The sequence below is a fragment of the Salvelinus alpinus genome, chromosome 23, assembly GCF_045679555.1.
Source record: "Salvelinus alpinus chromosome 23, SLU_Salpinus.1, whole genome shotgun sequence".
NCBI classification, from domain to species: Eukaryota; Metazoa; Chordata; class Actinopteri; order Salmoniformes; family Salmonidae; genus Salvelinus; species Salvelinus alpinus.
In genome coordinates this window covers 21,809,250-21,835,722 of record NC_092108.1, presented here as the reverse complement: position 1 = coordinate 21,835,722, position 26,473 = coordinate 21,809,250, and the positions used below count along the sequence as shown (strand labels likewise).

Below are 26,473 nucleotides of genomic sequence, written 5' to 3'. Positions count from 1 at the left end.
CTCCAGGACCTTGAGATGCTTCTTATGGAGCCACTCCTTAGTTGCCCTGGCTGTGTGTTTTGTGTCGTTGTCATGCTGGAAGACCCAGCCACGACCCATCTTCAATGCTCTTACTGAGGGAAGGAGGTTGTTGGCCAAGATCTCGCAATACATGGCCCCATCCATCCTCCCCTCAATACGGTGCAGTCATCCTGTCCCCTTTGCAGAAAAGCATCCCCAAAGAATGATGTTTCCACCTCCATGCTTCACGGTTGGGATGGTGTTCTTGGGGTTGTACTCATCCTTCTTCTTCCTCCAAACACGGCGAGTGGAGTTTAGACCAAAAAGCTCTATTTTTGTCTCATCAGACCACATGACCTTCTCCCATTCCTCCTCTGGATCATCTAGATGGTCATTGGCAAACTTCAGACAGGCCTGGACGTGCGCTGGCTTGAGCAGGGGGACCTTGCGTGCTCTGCAGGATTTTAATCCATGACGGCGTAGTGTGTTACTAATGGTTTAGCTCTCTTCAAGTCATTGACCAGGTCCTGCCGTGTAGTTCTGGGCTGATCCCTCACCTTCCTCATGATCATTGATGCCCCACGAGGTGAGATCTTGCATGGAGCCCCAGACCGAGGGTGATTGACCGTCATCTTGAACTTCTTCCATTTTCTAATAATTGCGCCAACAGTTGTTGCCTTCTCACCAAGCTGCTTGCCTATTGTCCTGTAGCCCATCCCAGCCTTGTGCAGGTCTACAATTTTATCCCTGATGTCCCTACACAGCTCTCTGGTCTTGGCCATTGTTGAGAGGTTGGAGTCTGTTTGATTGAGTGTGTTATACAGGTAACGAGTTCAAACAGGTGCAGTTAATACAGGTAATGAGTGGAGAACAGGAGGGCTTCTTAAAGAAAAACTAACAGGTCTGTGAGAGCCGGAATTCTTACTGGTTGGTAGGTGATCAAATACTTATGTCATGCAATAAAATGCAAATTAATTACTTAAAAATCATACAATGTGATTTTCTGGATTTTTGTTTTAGATTCCGTCTCTCACAGTTGAAGTGTACCTATGATAAAAATTACAGACCTCTACATGCTTTGTACGTAGAAAAACCTGCAAAATCGGCAGTGTATCAAATACTTGTTCTCCCCACTGTATATATTTATACATTTATACATTTATACATTGTAGCCGGAATTATGTTAGTTTTTGATGGAGACACATAGTTGAGGCCCCTTTGCTCCTAGCTACTCTACATGCAGTTATGACATGTACCATTAGCTACATTTATGACTGGTGAAATGCAACTGAAAATAGTCACAGTGCTCTTAAGGGAAACATTACAAGTTGATGGAAGAGGACCCAGTAGCATCTGGAGCTATAGCCTGGGGGGCACATCAGATCCACAATCCACCTTTGATACGCCTGTCAAGCAACAGGAGCAGTCATTTTCAAAACAAGTTTTTATTGGCTTGAATAAGAGATACAGCTAATTGTTAGGGATGTATAACTCACAAAGTAGAGTTTTGAGGGGTCTGGGCATAGGCAGCCTATTCTGCTCCACTTCACTCAGTCCAACCACAGTCAGAATAATATAGTATAAAATCCAATCCACAATCATATTATATAACCTTCCACTTCCTTAGGCCATTTTAAGATAATACCAATGGGTCTAACATCTGCATGTAAGGCTAGCATGCCACACTGGCGGTGAAGCCAGCATCCTTCATCATTCAAATATTTATTCTATTCAGTCATTTTAATGGCAGTCTGCGGTTAGAGATGGCAAGCCTTTATCAAACATTTACTGGATCCAAAATATCCTAATCCAAATCAAGTATTGGTATAATGAAATAGAATGAATACAATGCACAACATGCAATCCCTTCTCCTCATTGTCTCCTCAGTGAATACTGTTTATTGAATAAGTATGAATATGTCTGGAGATTCTGGACAAGATTGCAGGTATTTATTTATTTATTTATTTTATTTAACCTTTATTTAACCAGGTAGGCAAATTGAGAACACGTTCTCATTTACAATTGCGACCTGGCCAAGATAAAGCAAAGCAGTTCGACACATACAACAACACATAGTTACACATGGAGTAAAACAAACATATAGTCAATGATACAGTGAAAAAAAATAAGTCTATATACAATGTGAGCAAGTGAGGTGAGATAAGGGTAGCAGATATTACAAACCAGAGAGAGTTGAATAGAATATTTATTTCAAATCTGAAGGTTGATTTTACCACATGTACTTTTATAAATGTATATCGATCATACACAGTACAACATTTACTGTAGAAACACAGTTTTTCTTCTTTCCACAAAAACACACTTTTCTGTTTTTCTAAAAGGCAACGTTGGTGTTTCAACATACAGCCAAAATGCATTCCTGTACATTAATAAGTTATTAAACTGAGAATAAATCAGAGAATGGTGAAGCTGTACAAAATATGAAAAATAAATGATTTGGTCAGAGAAAGTGCACTGACAACAAGTAAACATATTCAGGTAAACGTGTCTGTTATCTTTGGTGAATTTGTCATTTTGAATGAACTATTCATTATATATTCATAAAATAATATAAAAATTGCAACAACTAAATCTCAATTTTCATGTTTCAATCAAAGAAAAATGTTGGGGGGGATTTCGCTTGGTGAGTTTTAACTTTCATAGGAGTACTGTAGTAAGTACTGTATGTGCAGAATTGTAATGAATTCAATAGACTAAAAACATAATGGAAAGTACAATTTAAGCTGCACAAGAAGAGATTGTGAGATGATGAAGTAAAATGTTATTAAAATATTCATACCTTTCTATGATTGCTTTGGATGGTCCTAGGTATTCATGTAACCTGAATGCTCTGCATGTTCTTAATGAATCACTTTCACTCCAACAGTATAATAGAAAAAAACATATTTACGTCATAACATTTATACAAATACTAATTACAATATACAACAAACTTTAAAAGAGTTTATGTACATTACAACGAAACATTTTGGTTATACATGTTTTATCGCACTCTTTGAAGATATATTCTTCTTTTTAGACATTCTCAAACTAGAACCCCTAAATCTGAGTAAAACTTCTCCAAAATAAACACTCAACTTGGAGGCACCTCCCAAACATAAATAACAAAATGATGTTCAACCAACAGTGTTTAGTGATTTAGGACCAGAAAATAGCTAAATATTGACCGTTATTTACGTAGTACATTCATGATTTATATAGATATTGGGACTGTTTGCTTGAATACCTTGATTCAAGAGATTTATTGTGCATATGGATTCAGTCACAATTATGAAAATATACATTTTGTATGAAAATATCACAGAGAACTGCTACATAGACAGCTGTTCCAGAAAATTTGACCTAGAGCAATCAAGGGATGTAAACTCTAATGGTCATGACAGGGCAATCATGTTCACAGCAATTATCAAACCATACCTTTCCCTACAAGCAATTTTAGACCATTTGTCAAGTAATTTTAATTAACTTTTGTACAACATAAATGTGTTTAGAGTACAATTTCAATTGCAGGAGAATGTGTAAAGCAATAATTACTTCTGATGTAGTCACTGAGTCATATCTAAGCCCCTTTCACAACAGCAAACCTCAACAGATGTGAAATTGTTTTATTGGAGCAGTCTTCCTTACTACTCCAAAAGTAACAAAAATTATGAGAAATATTGTTGCCATAATCATTATCTTCATGGCAACTAGTCAGGTAACAAGCATGTATCATTGATACCAAAGAAGTTTGCTTTTGAATCCAAATCAGAGAAATACCTCCACACCAGATTAGTGAGTTTGTCCCCAACATGCCATCTATTTACACAATTTCTACAATTCCAAATCCCAAGTTAATTCCATGGGTGCATGGGTTCTACTGTTCTATTTCCCAGAACTGCTTACTGAAGCCTGAATAACCAGGCTTGTCTAAGTGCCTGGAACTTGTATGACACTGCAATGGGCCTGGAGGGAGAGGAGGATAACACCCATGCAGGTCAGATGGTCGGTCAGTCACTACCGGGGCAGGGCTTGGCATGTTGACCTGAGCAGGGCAAAGCATTAAGGAAGCCAAATGGAACTCTAACTCATCAGGCTCTATCTCTCTCTGGCTCCTGGACACAACAGCTTAGCATTGACAATGATTAAGTGCAGCACATTGGGATTTGAAAGAGAGAAAATAATTAAATCATTTTAATACATTAAAAGGATTTAATGTACTGTACCTTAAAATGTATATTGACTTGGGACAGCTGTGGCATTATGCGGACTGAAATAAGGGTCTGCGACACTAAAATAGTGTTTGTGTTTAGTTTTTGAAATAAGTGTCATATAAATGTTTCTGAATCACAGTCCCATCTCCATTATTTGCATTAGATAATGGATATAATCTGAACTCGAACCCAGTGCATGATAGCTTCGATTTATTTAGAGTAGCCTTAGGGTTTTTTATACAGAAGTGAGAAAAACACATCATTGACGTTATGCTGTTCAAAAGTGTTTGAGAGTGATTGGCAGGGAACAATCTGAAAATAAATTAGCCTTAAAACATTTATACAAATGAAAAGCTCTTAGGGTGACATTTTGACAGCTCATAAAAGTGGTGCTGATGACAAACCAAACAGTATCACTTCCTTATTTAACAGAATAATTACATCTCTCTAATCTCATCTCAAACTTGGTGTGCAAGACACAGAATGCAATTGCATCCCATGCCTGCACTGTTAAAGCACAACCCTGCTTAAATTATCTCTGCCCTCTCATAGATATGAAATAACGAAGGGTTATGGATATAAATACCACTAGTACAGTACAGTACTGGGAGTGATTAGGGTCTCTTTTGACACTAACACTGCTTTTGTTTTGCCTCATCAGCATTCAGCACGGGGCCTTGAAAGGTCAACCTTCCTGACCTATTAAAATATAACCTGGTGTACTATAGTATGATAACAGCTCTTGATGCAATGGCAGTACAACTTAGACTCTGCAATTACTTCACAATGTTCATTTGGAGAGGCAACCTTGCCCATCTGTTTTGAATGGTCCTGACTTCTGTGTGACGTCCTAGGACGTCATGTTACGGTAAATCCTAATGGTCTCTTTCTCAAAGTGCTCTGTCTCTGTCTTTATGCAGAGGGGAAAATAAATAAAGCAAATGGACAACATTTATGGAGAGATGCCTTAAGACAAGTGTCTTCCCTAGAAAAGGGACATTTCCAAAGGTGACCTTTGAAATTGGCGATCCAGGTCAAACAGCTGTGGTCTGTTTTATACTGTGGAAGCTGATCCTGGTGGGTGAGGTGGGGATGGACATGGCACGTGCCACACGCACTCTCAGGGCATGGTTGTCCTGCCAACGATGCCATCTTTTCCTGGCGGCTGAGCGCACCTGGAAGATTACAATGAAAAACTGTATTAGTGGTGGGCAGTCAATGTTTCTTTGTACCTCCTACAGTATACTACATCTATCCCCACACAAAGCATCTAGGACACACAATATGTAGGACACAGGAAATCACTTTAACTTAAATTGACATTTGAATAACTGCCAAGAAAAAATCTTTACAAAACAGTACAGAACAATACATTTCAGATACATGAGGATTCACATCAAATAGTTTCCAAGGTAGCCACTGTAGACTTCTAACAATTTGTATTTGTTTTGTGTGTATACCAATAACAGCTTCTTAAAGGAAGTGGAGAACCTTAGTAACAGCAGCAGCAGGAGGGAGTCACATTTTTCCCGATTACAGAATGACTCATGACCCTTTTTATGGCACTTAATGACTTTCAACAATGATGCTTCACTAATGTAAGGGGGAAAGATGGGGGAAATAGGTCTAGAAAAATAAAGAGCATCTACAGTAATGTATGTTCAAAAATAGCCTGCAGGGTAAGGATGGCGTTCCATGATAGAGGTGAAATAAGGGTCTCAGGACTAGAAGTCTACTGCCTCTCAGACCTTTACATAGCGATCTGACACACAGCAATGCACACACATGAAAAGATCATTGTTGACTCACTTCGCCATTTAGAAAGCAGTAGAATACTGAAACAAAGAACCCCTGGAAAGCAAGACAGGACACTGTTAGAATGTATAGTACAGAATGTATGTACAATCTGTTTTCATTGAGCTATCTTTATCAATGAACTAAAATAGGGATGCACAGTATTGGACAATATCAGCTATTGGTCAGATATTTCTGACCGAGTCCAGATAATCTGACTTCCACTCAAGGTATGCTAGCAATAGGCATTTGTTTCAGAATTAAAATGTGATTAATGTAAACAAAATGCCGCTTTCTGAGAAGTGGAAGGTTACATTTTCTTCCCAATTGAGTTAATGTTACAAAGTGCATAGAAATAACCACAAAGCAATTGAATGATTCATAAATACATTTCCCATTTCAATTATACAGTATACAGAGCAATAATAGGAGTATTAAATCAGGATGGAACAACCTCTCATAACATTTGTGTAAGAATAGTCTAAAACTGTTATAAAATGGACCCGTATCCTATCCTCTACACATCCCTTCACTCAGCATCACTAACACAGCACCTTCTCCCCACCCCCTCAGCCTTGCATTGTGGAGGGAAGATTTACACTGAGAATACCCACTGTGCATAACTCACGCCCACATACATGTCTCTACAAACATTCTCCTGACAGCTCAGAACACTTGACAATAAAGGAGCCAGGGCCAGGTTCACAAAGCCTTACAATAGTAGCCTACAAATAGTCCTTCTTCCACAGGCTATAAAACCTATAACACCTTCCATTAACAGTATATTAAAGCTACAAAGATAATGACACAGATTTATAAAGGTTCAGGGATTTTGTGTTCTTGGGAAAAGAGGGGCACAACTTGGTAAAGAACAGACTCCATGATCTTACCTGAAATGATTGTAGAAATGAATTGAAATAAATAAAAACTATTTGCGAGATGTCGTCCTCTCCGGGATTAACAAAAAATAGCATGTAGGTGATCCCCAACAGAGGCAGTAACACTAACGTCGCTTTGACCGCTTTTCTGTGAAGGAAATAACAGAAAAACATCAGTACTCCCATTTACTGTACAGTAGTTACAAAAGTAACTGGGGAAAGTGGTTGCTTGTTTCAATGTACGTCAATACAAAAAAGCATTGAAAGACCCAAAAGGTTTCCTTTCTTTCTATTTTTGTAGATTGCTTGCTTTTAATCATTACCACAATCTGTTTACAAAAGACCCCAAATAATGAATGTCAGAGATACACATTCTGAGTAAGTATGATTAGAACCCCATCCCACAAGACTACTGACTCAAATAAGAGGGAGTTTTTGTTATTGTTGACAATGTTGCCCAAGGCTTGCCTCCAGCAGGTTGAGGAGGGAATGGAGCTTATTCCTTCGGGTTTTGCGGTAGATATTACATAACAAAAAGCACTTATCAAAATAAAGCTGAATTAAATTATGCAAGGATTGTTCTACCATTCTAGATAAAAGAACCGCATTGAGAAGAAATACATTTAAAAGTGAAAAGCCGTGGTATCAACAACTTGATGCCAGAACAAAAGTCGAACATTATAAGCGGCCCATTTGAGTATCTGGTTGCAAATGGCATTCTTAATTTTATCCAAATATGATGGGATTTCAGCTAATCTACCTAAACTGTGAAGCAGTTGATGGCCCAGGTTACACCTCAAATAGCACATTACATATCGTATCTAAGGATATAAATCCACTGGGAACCCAATGACAGCAATGTCAGCATAGGAGTAAAATAAGATATTTTCTTTAGGACAGAGGTCTGCAGACGTTGCTGGGATTTGAGATTTCCCCCTTGCTCTCAAATAATCCACCATGAAAAAGAGCTTAAATGTGAATTTGAGGACGATGCAAGTTGTTCTATGAATATGATATACAAGGTTATTAGACACTGTGCAACATCAACACCTCATTTCTAATGAAAAAGAGGGGACATTGTTTCAAACAGAAATGATCATAATGGAAAATGTTGTCTGTGTGTGTGTGTGTGTGTGTGTGTGTGTGTGTGTGTGTGTGTGTGTGTGTGTGTGTGTGTGTGTGTGTGTGTGTGTGTGTGTGTGTGTGTGTGTGTGTGTGTGTGTGTGTGTGTGTGTGTGTGTGTGTGTGTGTGTGTGTCCGTGCGTGCGTGCGTAAGTGTGTGTGCGTAAGTGTGTGTGTGTGGCCATATATTCATAGGAATGTTATGTAATGGTGCGTGCAAGTTAAGTACATATTGAAGGGATTCATCCATAATAAAGCAGATGACCGTTTCATCACTTTGTTGAGTTAGAAGGGAGTTGTTAAACAGATTTAAATGCTCCATCAATTTCTCCATAAAATGTGAATGTTGAGTGGAGGTTGTAATGACTGCAATAAATTGGGTTGGCAGTCTCGCATCACAATATATACAATGTATTACGAGTAAGGAGGAAGACCACATTAGGATAAAGAACATGTCGGTCGAAATGTTATTGTATCACCTTTATTAAAAGCTTTTTTTACAGACCACCTATAGAGCAAACAAACAGTGAGTGGACATTCCAATGTTAACTATGAATTAGAGTAGCCATTGGTACAATATATTTACAAAATTATGTGGACACCACTTCAAATTTGTGTCCGTTGCTGACAGGTGTGTAAAATCGAGCACACAGCCATGCAATCTCCATAGACAAACATTGGCAGTAGAATGGACTTACTGAAGAGCTCAGTAACTTTCAATGTGGCACCGTCATAAGATGCCACCTTTCCAACAAGTCAGTTCATCACATTTCTGCCCTGCTAGACCTGGCCCAGTCAACTGTAAGTGCTGTTATTGTGAAGTGGAAACATCTAGGAGCCACGAAGTGGTTGGCCACACAAGCTCACAGAACGAGACCGCCGAGTGTAGTGCGTAAAAGTTGTCTGTCCTCGGTTGCAACACTCACTAAATCAAATCAAATCAGTTTATTTGTTATGTGCGCCGAATACAACAGGTGTAGACCTTACAGTGAAAACTGAGTTCCAAACTGCCTCTAGAAGCAATGTCAGCACAAGAACTGTTCGTCGGAAGGTTCATGAAACGGGTTTCCATGACCGAGCAGCTGCACACAAGCCTAAGATTACCAATGCACAATGCCAAGCATCGGCTGGAGTGGTGTAAAGCTCATCACCATTGGACTCTGGAGCAGTGGAAATGCATTCTCTGGAGAGACGAATCACGCTTCACCAACTGGCAGCTGGCAGACGGATCTGGGTTTGGCGGATGCCAGGAGAATGCTACCTGCCCCAATGCATAGTGCCAAGTTTGGTGGAGGAAGAATAATGGTCTAGGGCTGTTTTTCATGGTTCGGGCTAGGAAAATTGTAGCGTTAAGGGAAATCTTAACGCTACAGCATACAATGACATTCTAGACGATTCTGTGGTTCCAACTTTGTGGCAACAGTTTAGGGAAGGCCCTTTCCTATTTCAGAATGGCAATCCCCCTGTGCACAAAGCGAGATCCATACAGAAATGGTTTGTTGAAATCGGTGTGGAAGAACTTGACTGGCCTGCACCGAGCCCTGACCTCAGCCCCATCGAACACCTTTGGGATGAATTGGAATGTCGACTGCAAGCCAGGCCTAAACGCCCAACATCAGTGCCTGACCTCACTAATGCTCTTGTGGCTGAATGGAAGCAAGTCCCTACAGCAACGTTCCAACATATAGTGGAAAGCCTTCCCAGAAGAGTGGAGGCTGTTGTAGCAGCAAAGGTGGGACCAACTCCATATTAATGCCCATGGTTTTGGAATGAGATGTTTGACGAGCAGACTTTTGGTCATGTAAGTGTACTTCCTGTAAGTGATTGGACTAAGTTGTGTTTTTATCCCCCCCAGACAAAATGGAACCTAGACAAGTAGGTTCTGTGGTGATAACATTCTTGGAAAGACCAGTCCACTCTCTACCATTCAGTCACATATCATGTCTGTCAAAATTATAGGAAATTACTGTTCCTTTTAGCAAAATTTCACTTCTGGATGGCTTGAAATTTGCAGTGGTGTAAATTACTTAAGTACTACTTAAGTAAGTGTTTGGGGTATCTGTACATTACTTAACTATTTATATTTTTTTGCCAGCTTTTACTTTCACTTCACTACATTCCAAAAGAAATGTACTGTTTACTCCATACATTTTCCCTGACACCCAAAAGTACTAGTTACATTTTGAATGCTTAGCAGGACAGGAAAATGGTCAAATTCACGCACTTATCAAGAGAACATCCCTGATCATCAAATCAAATCAAATCAAATTTGATTTGTCAAATGCACCGAATAAAACAGGTTACCTTACAGTGAAATGCTTACATACAAGCCCTTAATCAACAATGCAGTTTTTAGAAAATAAGTAAGAGATAAGAATTACAAATAATTAAAGAGCTGCGTCCGACAAGCGTCGGAGCCGGTGTAGTATGATTCGATCTTAGTCCTATAGTGACGCTTTGCCTTTTTGATGGTTCGTCGGAGAGCATAGCGGGATTTCTTATAAGCTTCCGGGTTAGAGTCTCGCTCCTTGAAAGCGGCAGCTCTACCCTTTAGCTCAGTGCTAATGTTGCCTGTAATCCATGGCTTCTGGTTGGGGTATGTATGTACAGTCACTGTGGGGACGACGTCCTCGATGCCCTTATTGATAAATCCAGTGACTTATGTGGTGTACTCCTCAATGCCATCGGAAGAATCCCGGAACATATTCCAGTCTGTGCTAGCAAAACAGTCCTGTAGTTTAGCATCTGCTTCATCTGACCACTTTTTTATAGACCGAGTCACTGGCGCTTCCTGCTTTAATTTTTGCTTGTAAGCAGGACTCAGGAATATAGAATTATGTTCAGATTTGCGAAATGGAGGGCGAGGGAGAGCTTTGTATGAGTCTCTGTGTGTGGAGTAAAGGTGGTGTAGATTTTTCCCCCTCTGGTTGCACATTTAACATGCTGATAGAAATTAGGAAAACTGATTTTAGTTTACCTGCATTAAAGTCCCCGGCCACTAGGAGCGGCGCCTGTGGATGAGCGTTTTCCTGTTTGCTTATGCCGGTATACAGCTCATTGAGTACGGTTTTAGTGCCAGTATCGGTCTGTGGTAGTCTGTAGACAGCTACGAAAATTACAGATGAAAACTCTCTAGGTAGATAGTGTGGTCTACAGCTTATCATGAGATACTCATGATAAGCTCATCGAGCAAAACCTCGAGAGTTAGATATCGTGAACCAGCTGTTGTTTACATATATGCATAGGCCCCCGCCCCGTGTCTTACCAGAGGCTGCTGTTCTATCCTGCCGATAGAGTGTATAACCCACCAGCTGTATGTTCTTAATATCGCTGTTGAGCCACGACTCGGTGAAACATAAGATATTATAGTTTTAATGTCCCGTTGGTAGAATATACGTGCTTTCAGTTCGTCCCATTGACATCCCTACTGCCTCTGAACTGGCGGACTCACTAAACATAAACGCTTGTAAACTATGTTTGTGCGTTGTTGTGTAGCCCTGGCTATCTGTAAAAAATAAAAAATAAATTAAAATTGTGCAGTCTGGTTTGCTAAATATAAGCAATTTGAAATAATTTATACTTTTGCTTTTGATACTTAAGTATGTTTTTGCAATTACATTTACTTTTGATACTTAAGTATATTTAACACCAAATACTTTTAGACTTTTACTCAAGTAATATTTTACTGGGTGACTTTCACTTTTACTTTTCCATTAAGGTATCTTTACTTTTATTTAAGTATAAAGAATCTCATCTAAAATGTTTATCAAAGATATGAAATGGGGGTCAAGTAAAGGTGGCATAATATGGCATGCAATATTCCAAATAACAACCCCACAGGAGAAGCGACTCACCTGTACTGTATGGTTTCTGATGTGGTAGAAGCTCTCAGCTTGGTCATGAGAATTCTTACTATGTTGAAGAGGAAAACGAAGTTTATCTAGCAGAGAATACAGATGGAAAACTTTAATTATGAGTTCATTATGTAGAACATAATGTTTTAGTAATGAAAAAACAACAACTGAGGAACTGACATGTGTTGTTGCATTAGAGCAGCTTATTTTAAAATGTTCTTTAATTTAACCTTTATTTAACTTTAACAAGTCAGTTAAGAACAAATTCATATTTACAATGATGGCCTATACCGTTCAAACCTGGGCCAATTGTGCGCCGCCCTATGGGACTCCCAATCACAGCCAGATGTGATGCAGCCTGGATTTGAACCAGGGACTGCAGTGACACCTCTTGCACTGAGATGCAGTGACTTAGACCGCTGTGTCACTCGGGAGTAAACAGTGATAGATGACCATCTTGTTACTTACCAAAAGAACAAGGATGACCGGCCCTTGATAAATGTAGTCAATATACTTTCCAGGTTCTTTCCCAAACCAGCATCTGTTGACAAACATTAAACGAATGGCTTTTCTTTCAAAACGTAGCATATTAACCATTTGTATCAATCTACCCTGAGTGTACAAAACATTAGGAACACCTTCCTAATATTGAGTTGCACCCCCCTTTGCCCCCAATTCGTTGAGGCATTGACTCGACAAGGTGTCAAAAGCGTTCCACAAGGCTGCTGGCCCATGTTGACTCCAATGCCTCCCACAGTTGTGCCAAATTGGCTGGATGCCTTTTGGGTGGTGGACCATTCTTGATACACACGGGAAACTGTTGACAGTGAAAAACCCAGCAGCGTTGAAGTTCTTGAGACACTCAAACCGGTGTGCCTGACACCTACTACAATACCCTGTTCAAAGACACTTACATATTTTGTCTTGTCCATTCACCCTCTGAATGGCACACATACACAATCCATGTCTCAATTGTCTCAAGGCTTAAATATCCTTATTTAACCTGTCTCCTCCCCTTCATCTACACAATCTAGAGCCATAATCATTATGCTCAATTCTGCATATCTAAGCATAACTCTTGAGCTGTCTGTATCATCCTGACTGGTGCTAAAAACTGGGTAAAAGATTGAAAGGAATGTGAGTCTTATTCAGTACATATAGTAATTGCTTGCTTTTCTAAAGTCTACTAACCTTGCCAGCAGGCTACGATAGTTAGACAAGCTAGCTATCTAACTTGATTGATAACCTGAAATGGCTTCTTGGTAGCTAGTTATGAGGTTGGGAGATTGGAAACCTATCTAGGCTAGCTAAAGCCAACTTCATAAAATTGCTAGGTGGCTTGTAGTATTACAGAAACATAATTTTATATATTTATATATAAAAGCATTCTTCCTCTCTCTCACGCACATTTACTTTGTCACATGGAACATCTGAACTCTGACCAATCAGCGCGGCTTTGAATGTTGCTAGGTTACTCGTGGGCATGGTTTTGCACCAAGTTTGGCTTGGATAAAAATGACGTGCCCCTGTGCCCCCTATGGCCATGACACCTCTGTTCCAGAGAACCCAAGTCAGAAAATGCTACTATGAATGAAATGAAATTAGATCTGAATGTATTGGAGGGTGAATGTTGACTCTTAATTTTCCGAGAAGTACCTTTATAATAGCAGCATAGACCTCAAAGTCAAAACTATAAAACACAACCTCTAACTAATGAACTGACGTCTGACTTTCTTGTATTAAAAAGGACAGAAATAACAATTTCAAATACCCTTATCTATCAAATACCTTTAGATAACATGAATTATACTCTTGTAAATGCTACTGCGAATGCCTCTGACACCTACAATACAGTAAATTGCTGAATCATCTTGAATCAGTATTGGTAGTTTCTCCACAATACTAAAAGGATTTAAATAAATCTTGTTAGGGATAGCAGGCAGTATTCGGAAGTTTGGATGACTGAGGTGCCCAAAGTAAACTACCTGCTACTCAGGCCCAGAAGCTAGAATATGCATATGCATGGTAGTATTGGATAGAAAACACTCTAAAGTTTCTAAAACTGTTAAAATTATGTCTGTGAGTATAACAGAACTGATTTGGCAGGCGAAAACCCGAGGACACATTTTTTTTCTGTTGACCTGTCAGCCAATTCAAAGGTTAAGCTATTGAAAACAAAGACTTCCGCCTCCCAAATTGCAGTTCCTATGGCTTCCACTAGATGTCAACAGTCTTTATACATGGTTTCAGGCTTGTATTCTGAAAAATCAACAAGGTTTATGTTTATCCTCAGGAAGTCCTAAGGCAAAACGAGTCTCATTGCACGCGTGACCGAGGGAACGAGCTGCGTTCTTTTCCTTTCCGATTGAAAATAGTTCGCTCCGTATGAAATATTATCGTTTATTTAGATATTAGAGCACCTAATAATGAATTAGAGATGTCATTTGATTTGTTTGGAGAAACTTTACCGGTAACTTTTGGAACTCCTATGTCTGCATTCTGAACGGGTGGATTACTGAACTCAATGACGCCTACTAAACGGACTATTTGGGATATAAAGAAGGAATTTATTGAACAAACCGACCATTCATTGTGTTCCGGGGACTCTTGTGATTGCGATCAGAGGAAGATCTTCAAAGGTAAGTGACTTATTTTGTCGCTACTTGGGATTTTGTGACGCCTGTGATTGTTAGGATAATATGCTGTTGTGGGGTGCTGACCTCAGATAATCGAATGATGTGCTTTCGCCGTAAAGCCTTTTTGAAATCCGACAATGCGGTTAGATTGACAAGATTCTAAGCTAAATAATCATGTATGACACTTGTATTATCATGAATATTTAATATTGCATTTATTGTATTTTGAATTTGGCGCTCTGCAATTTCACCGGATGTTGTCGAGGTGGGTCGCTAGCGGAACGCCTGCGCCAGAAAGGCGTAATTACTACACTGTACCACAAAGGATATAAGACATCATTCAAGGTTTATCTGTGACTAACACATTTACCAGGACATACACGTATTGTCACGCCCTGATCTATTTCACCTGTCTTTGTGCTTGTCTCCACCAAACCAGGAGGGCGAGAAAAAGAGAGAATGGGGAAAAGCAGGAGCTGAGACAAAACGCTGGTTGAATTGACAAACAAGACGAACTGGCAACAGACAAGCAGAGAACACACGTATATATGGGGAAGATGGGCGTAATGGGATAATGGGGAAGATGGGCGTCTTCCTGCATCTTCCCCATTATCCCCTGGGTACTTATACGTCTGTTCTCTGTTTGTCTGTTGCCAGTTCGTCTTGTTTGTTTGCCAGTTCGCTCCTGCTTTTCCCCATTCTCTCTTTTTCTCGCCCTCCTGGTTTTGACCCTTGCCTGTCCTTACTCTGAGCCTGCCTGCCTGACCACTCTGCCTGCCGCTGACCCTGAGCCTGTCTGCCGTCCTGCACCTTTGCCTCTACTCTGGATTACCGACCTCTGCCTGACCTGACCCTGAGCCTGCCTGCCGTCCTGTACCTTTGCTCCACCACTCTGGATTATCGACCCCTGCCTGCCTTGACCTGTTGTTTGCCTGCCCCTGTTGCTGTAATAAACATTGTTACTTCAACACAGTCTGCATTTGTGTCTTACCTGAAACGTGATACATATAGGTTTCTATGCACTCCATCAAAGGTTATCAAATACAGCAAAATGTCTACAACACAAACTACTTACTATAAAATGCTTGAGATTCCACTGTTGTTGTTAATTAGAAATGTGCACTTACTGTTCATTTTCATTGTAAAGCTTCCCAATGGCCCATGCAACAATTATAGGACATGGAATGCCTGAAAGAAAGATAAAAAAAGAAAAACGTATTGCCAATAAACATCACATCTAAAAGTATTGAAGACTACAACGTCTGAGTGATAGTGTTAATATCATTAGGGAGTAGGGACATGCTCTAAATTAGAATCAGGCTGCTGTGTTTAGCAGCTATTACAGAGATTAAATTAAGGGAATCCATTGAGGCCAGTTGGATCCGTCCAGTTCTACTTTGATCTGGCTTAAGAACGTCTTATCTTCTTGGTCTCTAGTGTTGGACAGATAAAGTTAAAGCTATTCCACTTTTTACATTCAGGGGTTAAAGAAAAATAAAAAAAGATCCCAGAAATGAAACTTAAGTTGATCTCAGATTGATTGTCTGGGGCCAAGTTAACCTCCCCTTTCATGTAAGAAAGTCATGGCCATCATGCTTTTAGGGATTGAGGATTATTTTGTTTATGTATTAAACTGTGAGTTCCAGACCCGTTCCAGACCCGTTGCTTAGGGGGTCCGGGGTCTTCCCTGGGATAATTTATATGTAGGACTGAGAAGCTCAGTTCTGGTGACTTTTTAAAAGGACATTCTACTCTAAACTCATGATTTTTTTTAAAGTATGCTGACACCATCTAAAATAGAATTTCCACCTCCAGAAATGGGCCCAATAACATATTGGTTAAATGTATGTAAAAATTATTTGTAGCCTATGCATGGTCTATATTATCAGATGTGTTATTAGCAATAAGCATTATGTCCTATAGCCCAACTGCTGCAGCATAGGGGCTATAAAATATACATAGGCTGAAGCATGCGGTTTGTCAATCTGCATTTACCCCATTGGACACAACATCCTGATTGTTGTTCTTATTATTAATGCTTATTACTTTAATATAAATATGTATATATAAATAATTCTTAATTATTATTCACACAAAAATCAGACTATGCTCAAACCCTACACCCCAACCAGAGTACTCCGTTCTGAGGATGATAGCGGACTATATTGCCACTCTTATTTGCCATCTCTTCAATCTAGCCTACAGTAAAGTGTGTGCCCTCAGGCTTGGAGGGAAGCAAAAGTAATTCCGCTACCCAAGAATAGCAAAGCAACCTTTACTGGCTCAGACAGCCAACCAATCAGCCTGCTACCAACCCTTTGTAAACTTTTGGAGAACATTGTGTTTGACCAGATACAATACTATTTCACAGTAAATAAATTAACAACCGACTTTCAGCATGCTTATAAGGAGGGGCACTAAACATGTACATCACTTCCACAAATGACTCATGATTGGTTGAAAGAAATGACAATAAGAAGCTTGTGGGAGCTGTTTTGTTAGACTGCAATGCAGCTTTTGACATGATCAATAATAATCTGCTGCTGGAAAAACGTATGTGTTATGACTTTACATCCCCTGTTATATTGTGGATTGGGAGTTACCTGTCTAACAGAACACAGCAGGTGTTCTTTAAGGAAGCCTCCAACAGAATCCAGGTAGAGTCAGGTATTCCCCAGGGCAGTTGTCTAGGCCCCTTGCTTTTTCAATCTTTACTAATGACCTGTCACTGGCACTGAATAAAGCCAGTGTGTCTACGTATACACATCAGCTATCACAGTAAGTGATAGCAAAGTGCTGCAGTCAGTTTTAGAATGTGTGGCAAGTAATAAGCTAGTGCCATTTTTTTACTAAAAGCATTGCATTTGTAATAAACCATTCACTAAGCCCTTTACCTCAACAAAATCTTGTAATGAATAATGTGGAAATTGAGCAAGTTGACGAGTTTTATAACCCATGATTGTAAACTGTCATAGTCAAAACATATTGACGCAATGGTAGCTAAGATGGGGAGAAGTCTATCCGTAATAAATTCTCCCATTTCACCCATTCCTCCACATACTCTAGTCAAATCTCGCTTCCACTACAAGACCATGGTACTTGCCTACGAAGCAGCAAGAGGAACTGCCCCTTTCTACCTTCAGACTATGCTCAAACCCTACACCCCAACCAGAGTACTCCGTTCTGCCACCTCTGGGCCTCCCACCCCCTAATTAATCGCGATTTATTTTGTCATGTGCCTTAATGTGTTTGGACCCCAGGAAGAGTAGCTAATGGGGATCCACAATAAATACAACTACCTGTCATGCCCTGATCTGTTTCACCTGTCTGTGTGATTGTCTCCACCCACCTCCACGTGTCACCCGTTTTCCCCATTAGTCCCTGGGTATTTATTCCAGTGTTCCCTGTTTGTCTGTTGCCAGTTTGTCTTGTCTTGTCAAGTCAACCAGTGTGTTTTCTGTGCTCCTGCTTTTTCTTATCTCTCTTTTGCTAGTCCTCCCGATTTTGACCCTTGCCTGCCTTGACTCTGAAACCGCCTGCCTGACCATACTGCCTGCCCTGACCTCAAGCCTGCCTGCCACTCTGTACCTCCTGGACTCTGACCTTGTTTATGATCTTTTGCCTGTCCACGGCCATTCTCTTGCCTGCCCCTTGGATTATAATAAATATCAGAGACTTGAACCATCTGCCTCCCGTGTCTGCATCTGGGTCTCGCCCTGTGCCCTGATAATACCTAGACAACGCATAGTTGTTCTAATCTAGAAAAAGAGAAGAAAGTCTATGTTAAATTAACCCACATGCCAGACATACTGATTAGAAATTATGATTCACAAGAGTAAGAACCAAGTCTTGTCACGGTAATGCCTGAAATGAGAGATTACATTTACATTTAAGTCATTTAGCAGACGCTCTTATCCAGAGCGACTTACAAATTGGAAAGTTCATACATATTCATCCTGATCCCCCCGTGGGGAATGAACCCACAACCCTGGCGTTGCAAGCGCCATGCTCTACCAACTGAGCCACACGGGACCGAGATCATAATTCAATGTTGCAAATACTGTAAGATTCCACTTCAACGCTGAGGCCTGCGCATGAAAACCACTTGATCATCAGTGGAACTGTGGCAGACTGAGTAAATTACTGAAGGGTTTGCTCAAAGACATCCCAATAAAACCAACATAGAACCTGATTACAATCTTAACTTATAACATATATAGACAAATTATCCACTACTGTGCAAGGTTTTCACTTCTTACAGAATAAATGTGCATAGCAAAGACATAACTGTTCAGACAGACTGCTAGATCAATTTAAACATTTTGTTAAATGTAAATGTATAAAATTAATTCTGACCATCATCCCACTCCTGACACCAACACATCCCACTGCTGAAACCAATGGAATGAAACAACTCCACAACACCTCCACTACACGTAACTGAATTGAGTGAACAAACTTTAGTTAATTACATTTTGGGGCCAAGATGAGATTTCTAATAACTATACTGGATGTATTTACTATACCCAGGCTTTTACACTAGCCTACAATAAGTACAAAGAGCTATTTGGGATGATTCACTTAAATGTGAGCTATATACATATCCATTCAGATCAATGTTTTTTTCCAGTGCACATAAAGTCCTACACTACTGTACATGTTACATAAAGAAAACGACAAGATGGCCCACAGTGAGCTGAGCTCAGCCGAATGACTCAAGCCTACTCGTGTCATTTCAGGTGCCTCTCCATGGTGTGAGTCAGCTTCTAACATAAGTGCTAGTCTCTCCTGACTGCAATGTGCTTTCACTAACACTTCAGCTCTAGGTGAGCCTGGGTCATTTATGTGGTGATGACTGGATGCATCTGCTGCCCGTCCCGTCAAGTACTCGCTCAATCACAGGCCTGAAATGATGCACAACCACCGCTGATTCCCCCACAATCCGATAGCATATGGTCTTTTCTTGAAAATACATGCTTTTAGTTTCATCTCTCAAGGTGCTTTGAGGGAAATGGAATGGAGTTTTGTTTTGCTAATCAGCGATATTTAGCTACATTGTCTACATAGGTATACTCAGGCATTCTGTAGTATTCATAAAATCACTGGTCTGTTCTATGTAATATGTGGGGATTTATCTCTTACAGCTACAGTAAAATTATATTCCTATTTCTAGAAACAGTTGTTTTTAACCAGACTGTCACAATGGCTCATGGAGGTGACAATATGATTTTTGAAAAGAGGGTAAACATCATAACTGCCATTTCATGTTTCATATTTAGGCGGCGTCAATTGTGCCTTATGCAGTTTTATGATAGAAGCCAGTCACTTGTCATAGTCTGACGTAGTAAATTGGTACTCAAACACTTGTCATAGTCTGACGTAGTAAATTGGTACTCAAACACTTGTCATAGTCTGACGTAGTAAATTGGTACTCAAACACTTGTCATAGTCTGACGTAGTAAATTGGTACTCAAACACTTGCTGATGCTGAACATTATTAATTAGAATGCACTTACACCAGCCAATGAACAAGAAGACCCATTTCTTTAGCTTGTCCGTTGAATAAGTCATCACAATGGCTGTGTGAAGGTAGCATCCTTCAACAAACATCCAGAAAAAATTGGTCACCACAAAATAGTTATATATAGTCGTTATAAGACGACACCAAGGCTGTAGAAAGATAGGAAAACAAACATAGTTAGTTATTAGTGCAATAAAAAGCCTAACAGTCATGTGAATTGTAAATGATCATATGTAACAACAGTTACCTCATTGCTCTCATGTATATTGTGATCAATCAACTGAAGTAGGAACCACATAACATTCCTCAAAATGAAGGTTGTTATCAAGTTCCAGTGGATTATGTTTCGAAGGCATCTTATGCTCCTAGAGACGGAAATAAAGAAAACAATGTTTTAGTCTACATACCTAAAGTTACAATATTCCAGTCAAAAACATATTCCTATAGTAGGCGACAAGTATACATTTGACCACATTTTATTCTTGGGTGCAATTTACTTGATCAAAGATACATATATATTTTTTTAAGTGTTATATTAACAAGCATCATAACACAGTGTATACTTTACATAGACACTTAAAAGACATTAAGCGAGTTAGCCTAATAGGAGGGCAGTCCTGCAGTTCACATAAATTTCACTCATTATTTTGTAAGAGGTCACATGTACTGCAGATACATTTAGAAGGGTACTATTTCTGTACTTGCCTTAAGCATAAGAAGAGAATGAAGGCTATGACAAGAGCTCCCACAGAAATACAGTGGCCTAGGTAGTTGATGATCAGAGCAATCTTATAGTGCATTGGATATTTCCTCTGTGGGGAGAATATCACAAGATCTACTTCAAAATCTCGATAGACACAAAATGTTAAATAAAAAATAAAGGGGTTATATACACATTGACAGAGACATACATTTGCAATGCACAATTCACCTTCAAAAGATATCGATAATACATACAAATGGAAATGTGAAACATTCTGATGATAAATTACATACTTTAGCTGACTGGATTAGTAAGAATAAATAAACTGTTATTATATCGTAAATGTGCCATAAATATGCCCTAATCAGACAAGTAAGGTAATTATGCCACAACTAATTCTGCACTATATGTGAAAATCTTTCCGTATTTGTGACATCAGTAAAGCAGCAAACATAAATATCATAATTTTGAATGTCCTAAAGTATAAATGAAAATAATCCGCTAATCATGTTACACAATCATTCCAAAGATATAATTTTAATTGTTGTTATCTAGGACATATTGTACATCATCGTGTCTAACAGGTTGATCTGATTACACTATATACACAAAAGTATGTGGACACCCCTTCAAATTAGTGGATTTGGTTATTTCAGCCACACCCGTTGTTGACAGGTATGTAAAATCGAGCACACAGCCATGCATTGTCCATATACAAACATTGGCAGTAGAATGGCTTTACTGGAGAGCTCAGTGACTTTAAATGTGGCACCATCATAGGATGGCACCTTTCCAACAAGTCAGTTCATCAAATTTCTGCCCTGCTAGAGCTGCTTCTGTAAGAAACGTCAGCACAAGAACTGTTAGTCAGGAGCTTCATGAAATGGGTTTCCATGGCTAAACAGCCACACACAAGCCTGAGATCACCATGCTCAATGCCAAGCATCAGCTGGAGTGGCGTAAAGCTCGCCAACATTGGACTCCGGAGCAGTGAAAACGCGTTCTCTGTAGTGATGAATCACACATCACCATCTGGCAGTCTGACGGATGAATCTGGGTTTGGCGGATGCCAGGAGAACGCTACCTGCCCTAATGCATAGTACCAACTTTAAAGTTTGGTGGAGGAAGAATAATGGTCTGGGGCTGTTTTTCATGGTTCGGGATAGGCCCCTTAGTTCCAGTGAAGAGAAATATTAACACCACAGCATACAATGACATTCTAGACAATTCTGTGCTTCCAACTTGGGAAGGTCCTTTCCTGTTTCAGTATGACAATGCCCCCGTGCACAAAGCGAGGTCTTTACAGAAATTATTTGTTGAGATCGGTGTGGAAGAACTTGACTGGCCAGCACAGAGCCCTGACCTCAACCCCATGGAACACCTTTGGCATGAATTGGATAGCTGACGGCGAGCCAGGCCTAAGTGCCCAACATCAGTGCTCGACCTCACAATGCTCTTGTGGCTGAATGGAAGCAAGTCCCCGCAGCAATGTTCCAACATCTAGTGGAAAGCCTTCTCAGAAGAGTGGAGGCTGTTATAGCAGCAAAGGCGTGACCAACTCTATATTAACGCATTAATGAGATGTTCGATGAGCAGGTGTTCACATACTTTTGGTTATGTAGTGTGTGTGGTTCTGGTTGTTAACGTTGTCTCTAACAGGTTACTTGCAATAAGCATAATAAAGGAGAAGGCACAGGGTTTGATCTGTGTAACCAATAGTTATACCAACCTTCTCCTCCAAAATGGGTTCACAACTGGAGTAGTTGCTCTTCAGAGCCCACGTTCCATTATCCATGCATTCTCTGTAAGCACTCCCTGCGAAAAGAGTGAGAGGATTGTAAAAGTATGGTCACATTACTTATGGGCTATAATTCAAGTACAGGTACATTCAATAGAGTGAACAGAAATATACAGATGTAGGATCTTAATTTGAACTATACTGTCACAGCAAAATAATCCTTCAGCAACAGAATTTGAACGTTTACTCCATAATATTGCTTGATCAGTGGTTAGGCTATCAGCTGGCTAAAAGTAGTCTACATGAAAAGTGCAATACTGTTAATATAACTGTGTGTTAGTGTGGATTTTCAGTGAATTTATGTAAATCGCAAAGCTCATCTGCATTTCCTGTGGTGCAGGAAAATTCTCAGTACAAAAGAGTGTTCAAATTAAGATGTGTACTCATAGCTGGTTGCTCCTATTGGCCAAATATCAAATGTATGAATTTATTCTTGCCATCTGTGTTGAGTTCAATATTACACAATACATATTAATGTGCTGTACTTAAGATAAGTAGATAATAGTAAAACAACAATCATTCATTTGTAGTAACAGTTATGAAGTAAGTCGATAATATACTGAACAAATATATAAACGCAACATGTAACAATTTCAAAGACTTTACTGAGTTACAGTTCATATAAAGAAATCAGTCAATTGAAATAAATTAAGAGGACCATAATGGAAATAAGTCCCAAACTTTACTGTGTGTTATCCTCAATTATTGTATTCATGTGCATGTATGGATTTTTCAAGGTTTATGTGTGCTTGTTTTTTTATATGATCAAATTAATAAACTAAACAAAAAAAATAGATTAGGCCACAGATACCTTTAAAAAAAAGGTTCAAAAAATATTTGTCGCGCTGCATGCCTCACACATCTCGTTCTCATAGAGTTGATCAAGCTGTTGATTGTGGCCTGTGGAATGTTGTCCCACTCCTATTCAATGGCTGTGCGAAGTTTCTGGATATTGCTGTCATACATGTCGATCCAGAGCATCCCAAACATCCTCAATGGGTGACATGTCTGGTGAGTATGCAGGCCATGGAAGAACTGAGCCATTTTCAGCTTTCAGGAATTGTGTACAGATCCTTGCGACATGGGGCCGTGCATTATCATGCTGAAACATGAGGTGATGGAGGCGGTTGAATAACACGACAATGTGCCTCAGGATCTCGTCATGGTATCTCTGTGCATTCAAATTGCCATCGATAAAATGCATTTGTGTTCGTCGTCCGTAGCTTATGCCTGCCCATACCATAACCCCACCTCCACCATGGGGGACTCTGTTCACAATGTTGACATCAGAAAACATTATACGTGACCAACAGATGCATACAGTGAGGGAAAAAAGTATTTGATCCCCTGCTGATTTTGTACGTTTGCCCACTGACAAAGAAATGATCAGTCTATAATTTTAATGGTAGGTTTATTTGAACAGTGAGAGACAGAATATCAACAAAAAAATCCAGAAAAACGCATGTCAAAAATGTTATGAATTGATTTGCATTTTAATGAGGGAAATAAGTATTTGACCCCTCTGCAAAACATGACTTAGTACTTGGTGGCAAAACCCTTGTTGGCAATCACAGAGGTCAGACGTTTCTTGTAGTTGGCCACCAGGTTTGCACACATCTCAGGAGGGATTTTGTCCCACTCCTCTTTGCAGATCTTCTTCAAGTCATTAAGGTTTTGAGGCTGACGTTTGGCAACTCGAACCTTCAGCTCCCTCCACAGATTTTCTATGGGATTAAGGTCTGGATACTGGCTAGGCCACTCCAGGACCTTAATGTGCTTCTTCTTGAGCCACTCCTTTGTTGCCTTGGCCGTGTGTTTTGGGTCATTGTCATGCTGGAATACCCATCCACGACCCATTTTCAATACCCTGGCTGAGGGAAGGAGGTTTTCACCCAAGATTTGACGGTACATGGCCCCGTCCATCGTCCCTTTGATGCGGTGAAGTTGTCCTGTCCCTTTAGCAGAAAAACACTCCCAAAGCATAATGTTTCCACCTCCATGTTTGACGGTGGGGATGGTTTCTTGGGGTCATAGGCAGCATTCCTCCTCCTCCAAACACGGCAAGTTAGGTTGATGCCAAAGAACTCCATTTTGGTCTCATCTGACCACAACACGTTCACCCAGTTGTCCTCTGAATCATTCAGATGTTCATTGGCAAACTTCAGACGGGCATGTATATGTGCTTTCTTGAGCAGGGGGACCTTGCGGGCGCTGCAGGATTTCAGTCCTTCACGGCATAGTGTGTTACCAATTGTTTTCTTGATGACTATGGTCCCAGCTGCCTTGAGATCATTGACAAGATCCTCCTGTGTAGTTCTGGGCTGATTCCTCACCGTTCTCATGATCATTGCAACTTCACGAGGTGAGATCTTGCATGGAGCCCCAGGCTGAGGGAGATTGACAGGTCTTTTGTGTTTCTTCCATTTGCGAATAATCACAGAAACTGTTGTCACCTTCTCACCAAGCTGCTTGGCGATGGTCTTGTAGCCCATTCCAGCCTTGTGTAGGTCTACAATCTTGTCCCTGACATCCTTGGAGAGCTCTTTGGTCTTGGCCATGGTGGAGAGTTTGGAATCTGATTGATTGATTGCTTCTGTGGACAGGTATCTTTTATACAGGTAAGAAACTGAGATTAGGAGCACTCCCTTTAAGAGTGTGCTCCTAATCTCCGTTCGTTACCTGTATGAAAGACACCTGGGAGCCAGAAATCTTTTTGATTGAGAAGGGGTCAAATACTTATTTCCCTCATTAAAATGCAAATCAATTTATAACATTTTTGACATGCATTTTTCTGGATATTTTTGTTGTTATTCTGTCTCTCACTGTTCAAATAAACCTACCATTAAAATTATAGACTGATAATTTCTTTGTCAGTGGGCAAACGTACAAAATCAGCAGGGGATCAAATACTTTTTTCCCTCACTGTATCTGTATTCCGAGCAATGTGAAATCCATAGAGCGTAATGAATTTAATTGAAATGACTGATTTCCTTGGATGAACTGTAACTCACTCAGTAAAATCTTTGAAATTCTTGAATGTTGCGTTTATAAATTTGTTCAGTGTAGTCAACTCAATAATAGTTACACAGTCATTCATGTATAGAATTAAGTCAATGATAGTTAAACAACATTATAAAACAGGTTGTTTGGATCCTGGATGATGATTGGTTGATATGCAGGAGTTGTGGGACAACAACTCCTACAAAATACCATGACGTATTAATGTCATAATTCCACTGCCCCACAGCCCAGGCAGGAAATTCATAAACTTCATCTCCTTCGGGGAAAAAGCATCTACACATTATTTTTCCATGTGTCAGGTATGCTCTCTCTCCGGCGCTCTAGGTCGCCATGCTCCCGCGCCTCAGCCGGATCGACAGGTTCCTGTGCCTCAGCAGAGGTGACCGGTCTGCTCTTGATCCCCAGGATCTTCATTTTGGTCTGCGTCATGCGGCTGGAGCCGCGCATCGGGGAGGGGGTCCTGTCACGTGTGCTCCCTCTCCGGCCTCTAGGTCACCAGGCTGCTCGTTATGGCGCACACCTGTCACCCCCGTTACGCGCATCAGCGCATAATGACACTCACCTGGACTCCATTACCTCCTAGATTACCTGCCCTATTTATGTCACTCCCTTTGGTTCCTTCCCCAGGCGTTATTGTTTCTGTTTCATGTCTGTGCGTTGTTTGTGTTTCTTGTATTGTATTGTGTTGTGTTATGTTGTGTTGTGTTGTGTTGTGTTGTATTGTATTATGTTTCGTTCAGTCATTAAATGTATTCACTCCCTGAACTTGCTTCAGGGAGTGAATACATTTAATACATTTAATGACTGAACGAAAGCTCAGCTCACACGTTACACCATGCTACTATTTGGTTTGAAATAGTTGGGGGTTGTATAAACATACCTGTCTGCCTCTACAACCTGTGCAACAACATATAATTTTACAAATGCGAGC

The 26,473-nt window shown here is 40.1% G+C and overlaps 1 protein-coding gene across 2 annotated transcripts in view; it reads right to left on the bottom strand.

The window, feature by feature from the left end:
- Positions 1–2,189: 2,189 nt before the first annotated feature.
- Positions 2,190–26,473, bottom strand: part of LOC139550561 (corticotropin-releasing factor receptor 2) — a 75,824-nt gene continuing 51,540 nt past the window's right edge. For both annotated transcript variants that reach the window (XM_071361517.1, XM_071361518.1), the window contains 10 exons: positions 22,453–22,538; positions 20,726–20,832; positions 20,268–20,385; positions 20,016–20,169; positions 15,627–15,687; positions 12,332–12,404; positions 11,864–11,949; positions 6,900–7,035; positions 6,025–6,066; positions 2,190–5,390 (listed from right to left, as the gene is read on the bottom strand). In XM_071361517.1, the coding sequence (XP_071217618.1) occupies positions 5,250–5,390; positions 6,025–6,066; positions 6,900–7,035; positions 11,864–11,949; positions 12,332–12,404; positions 15,627–15,687; positions 20,016–20,169; positions 20,268–20,385; positions 20,726–20,832; positions 22,453–22,538 (1,004 nt within the window). In that variant the 3' untranslated portion in view covers positions 2,190–5,249. The remainder of the gene's footprint in view (positions 5,391–6,024; positions 6,067–6,899; positions 7,036–11,863; positions 11,950–12,331; positions 12,405–15,626; positions 15,688–20,015; positions 20,170–20,267; positions 20,386–20,725; positions 20,833–22,452; positions 22,539–26,473) is intronic.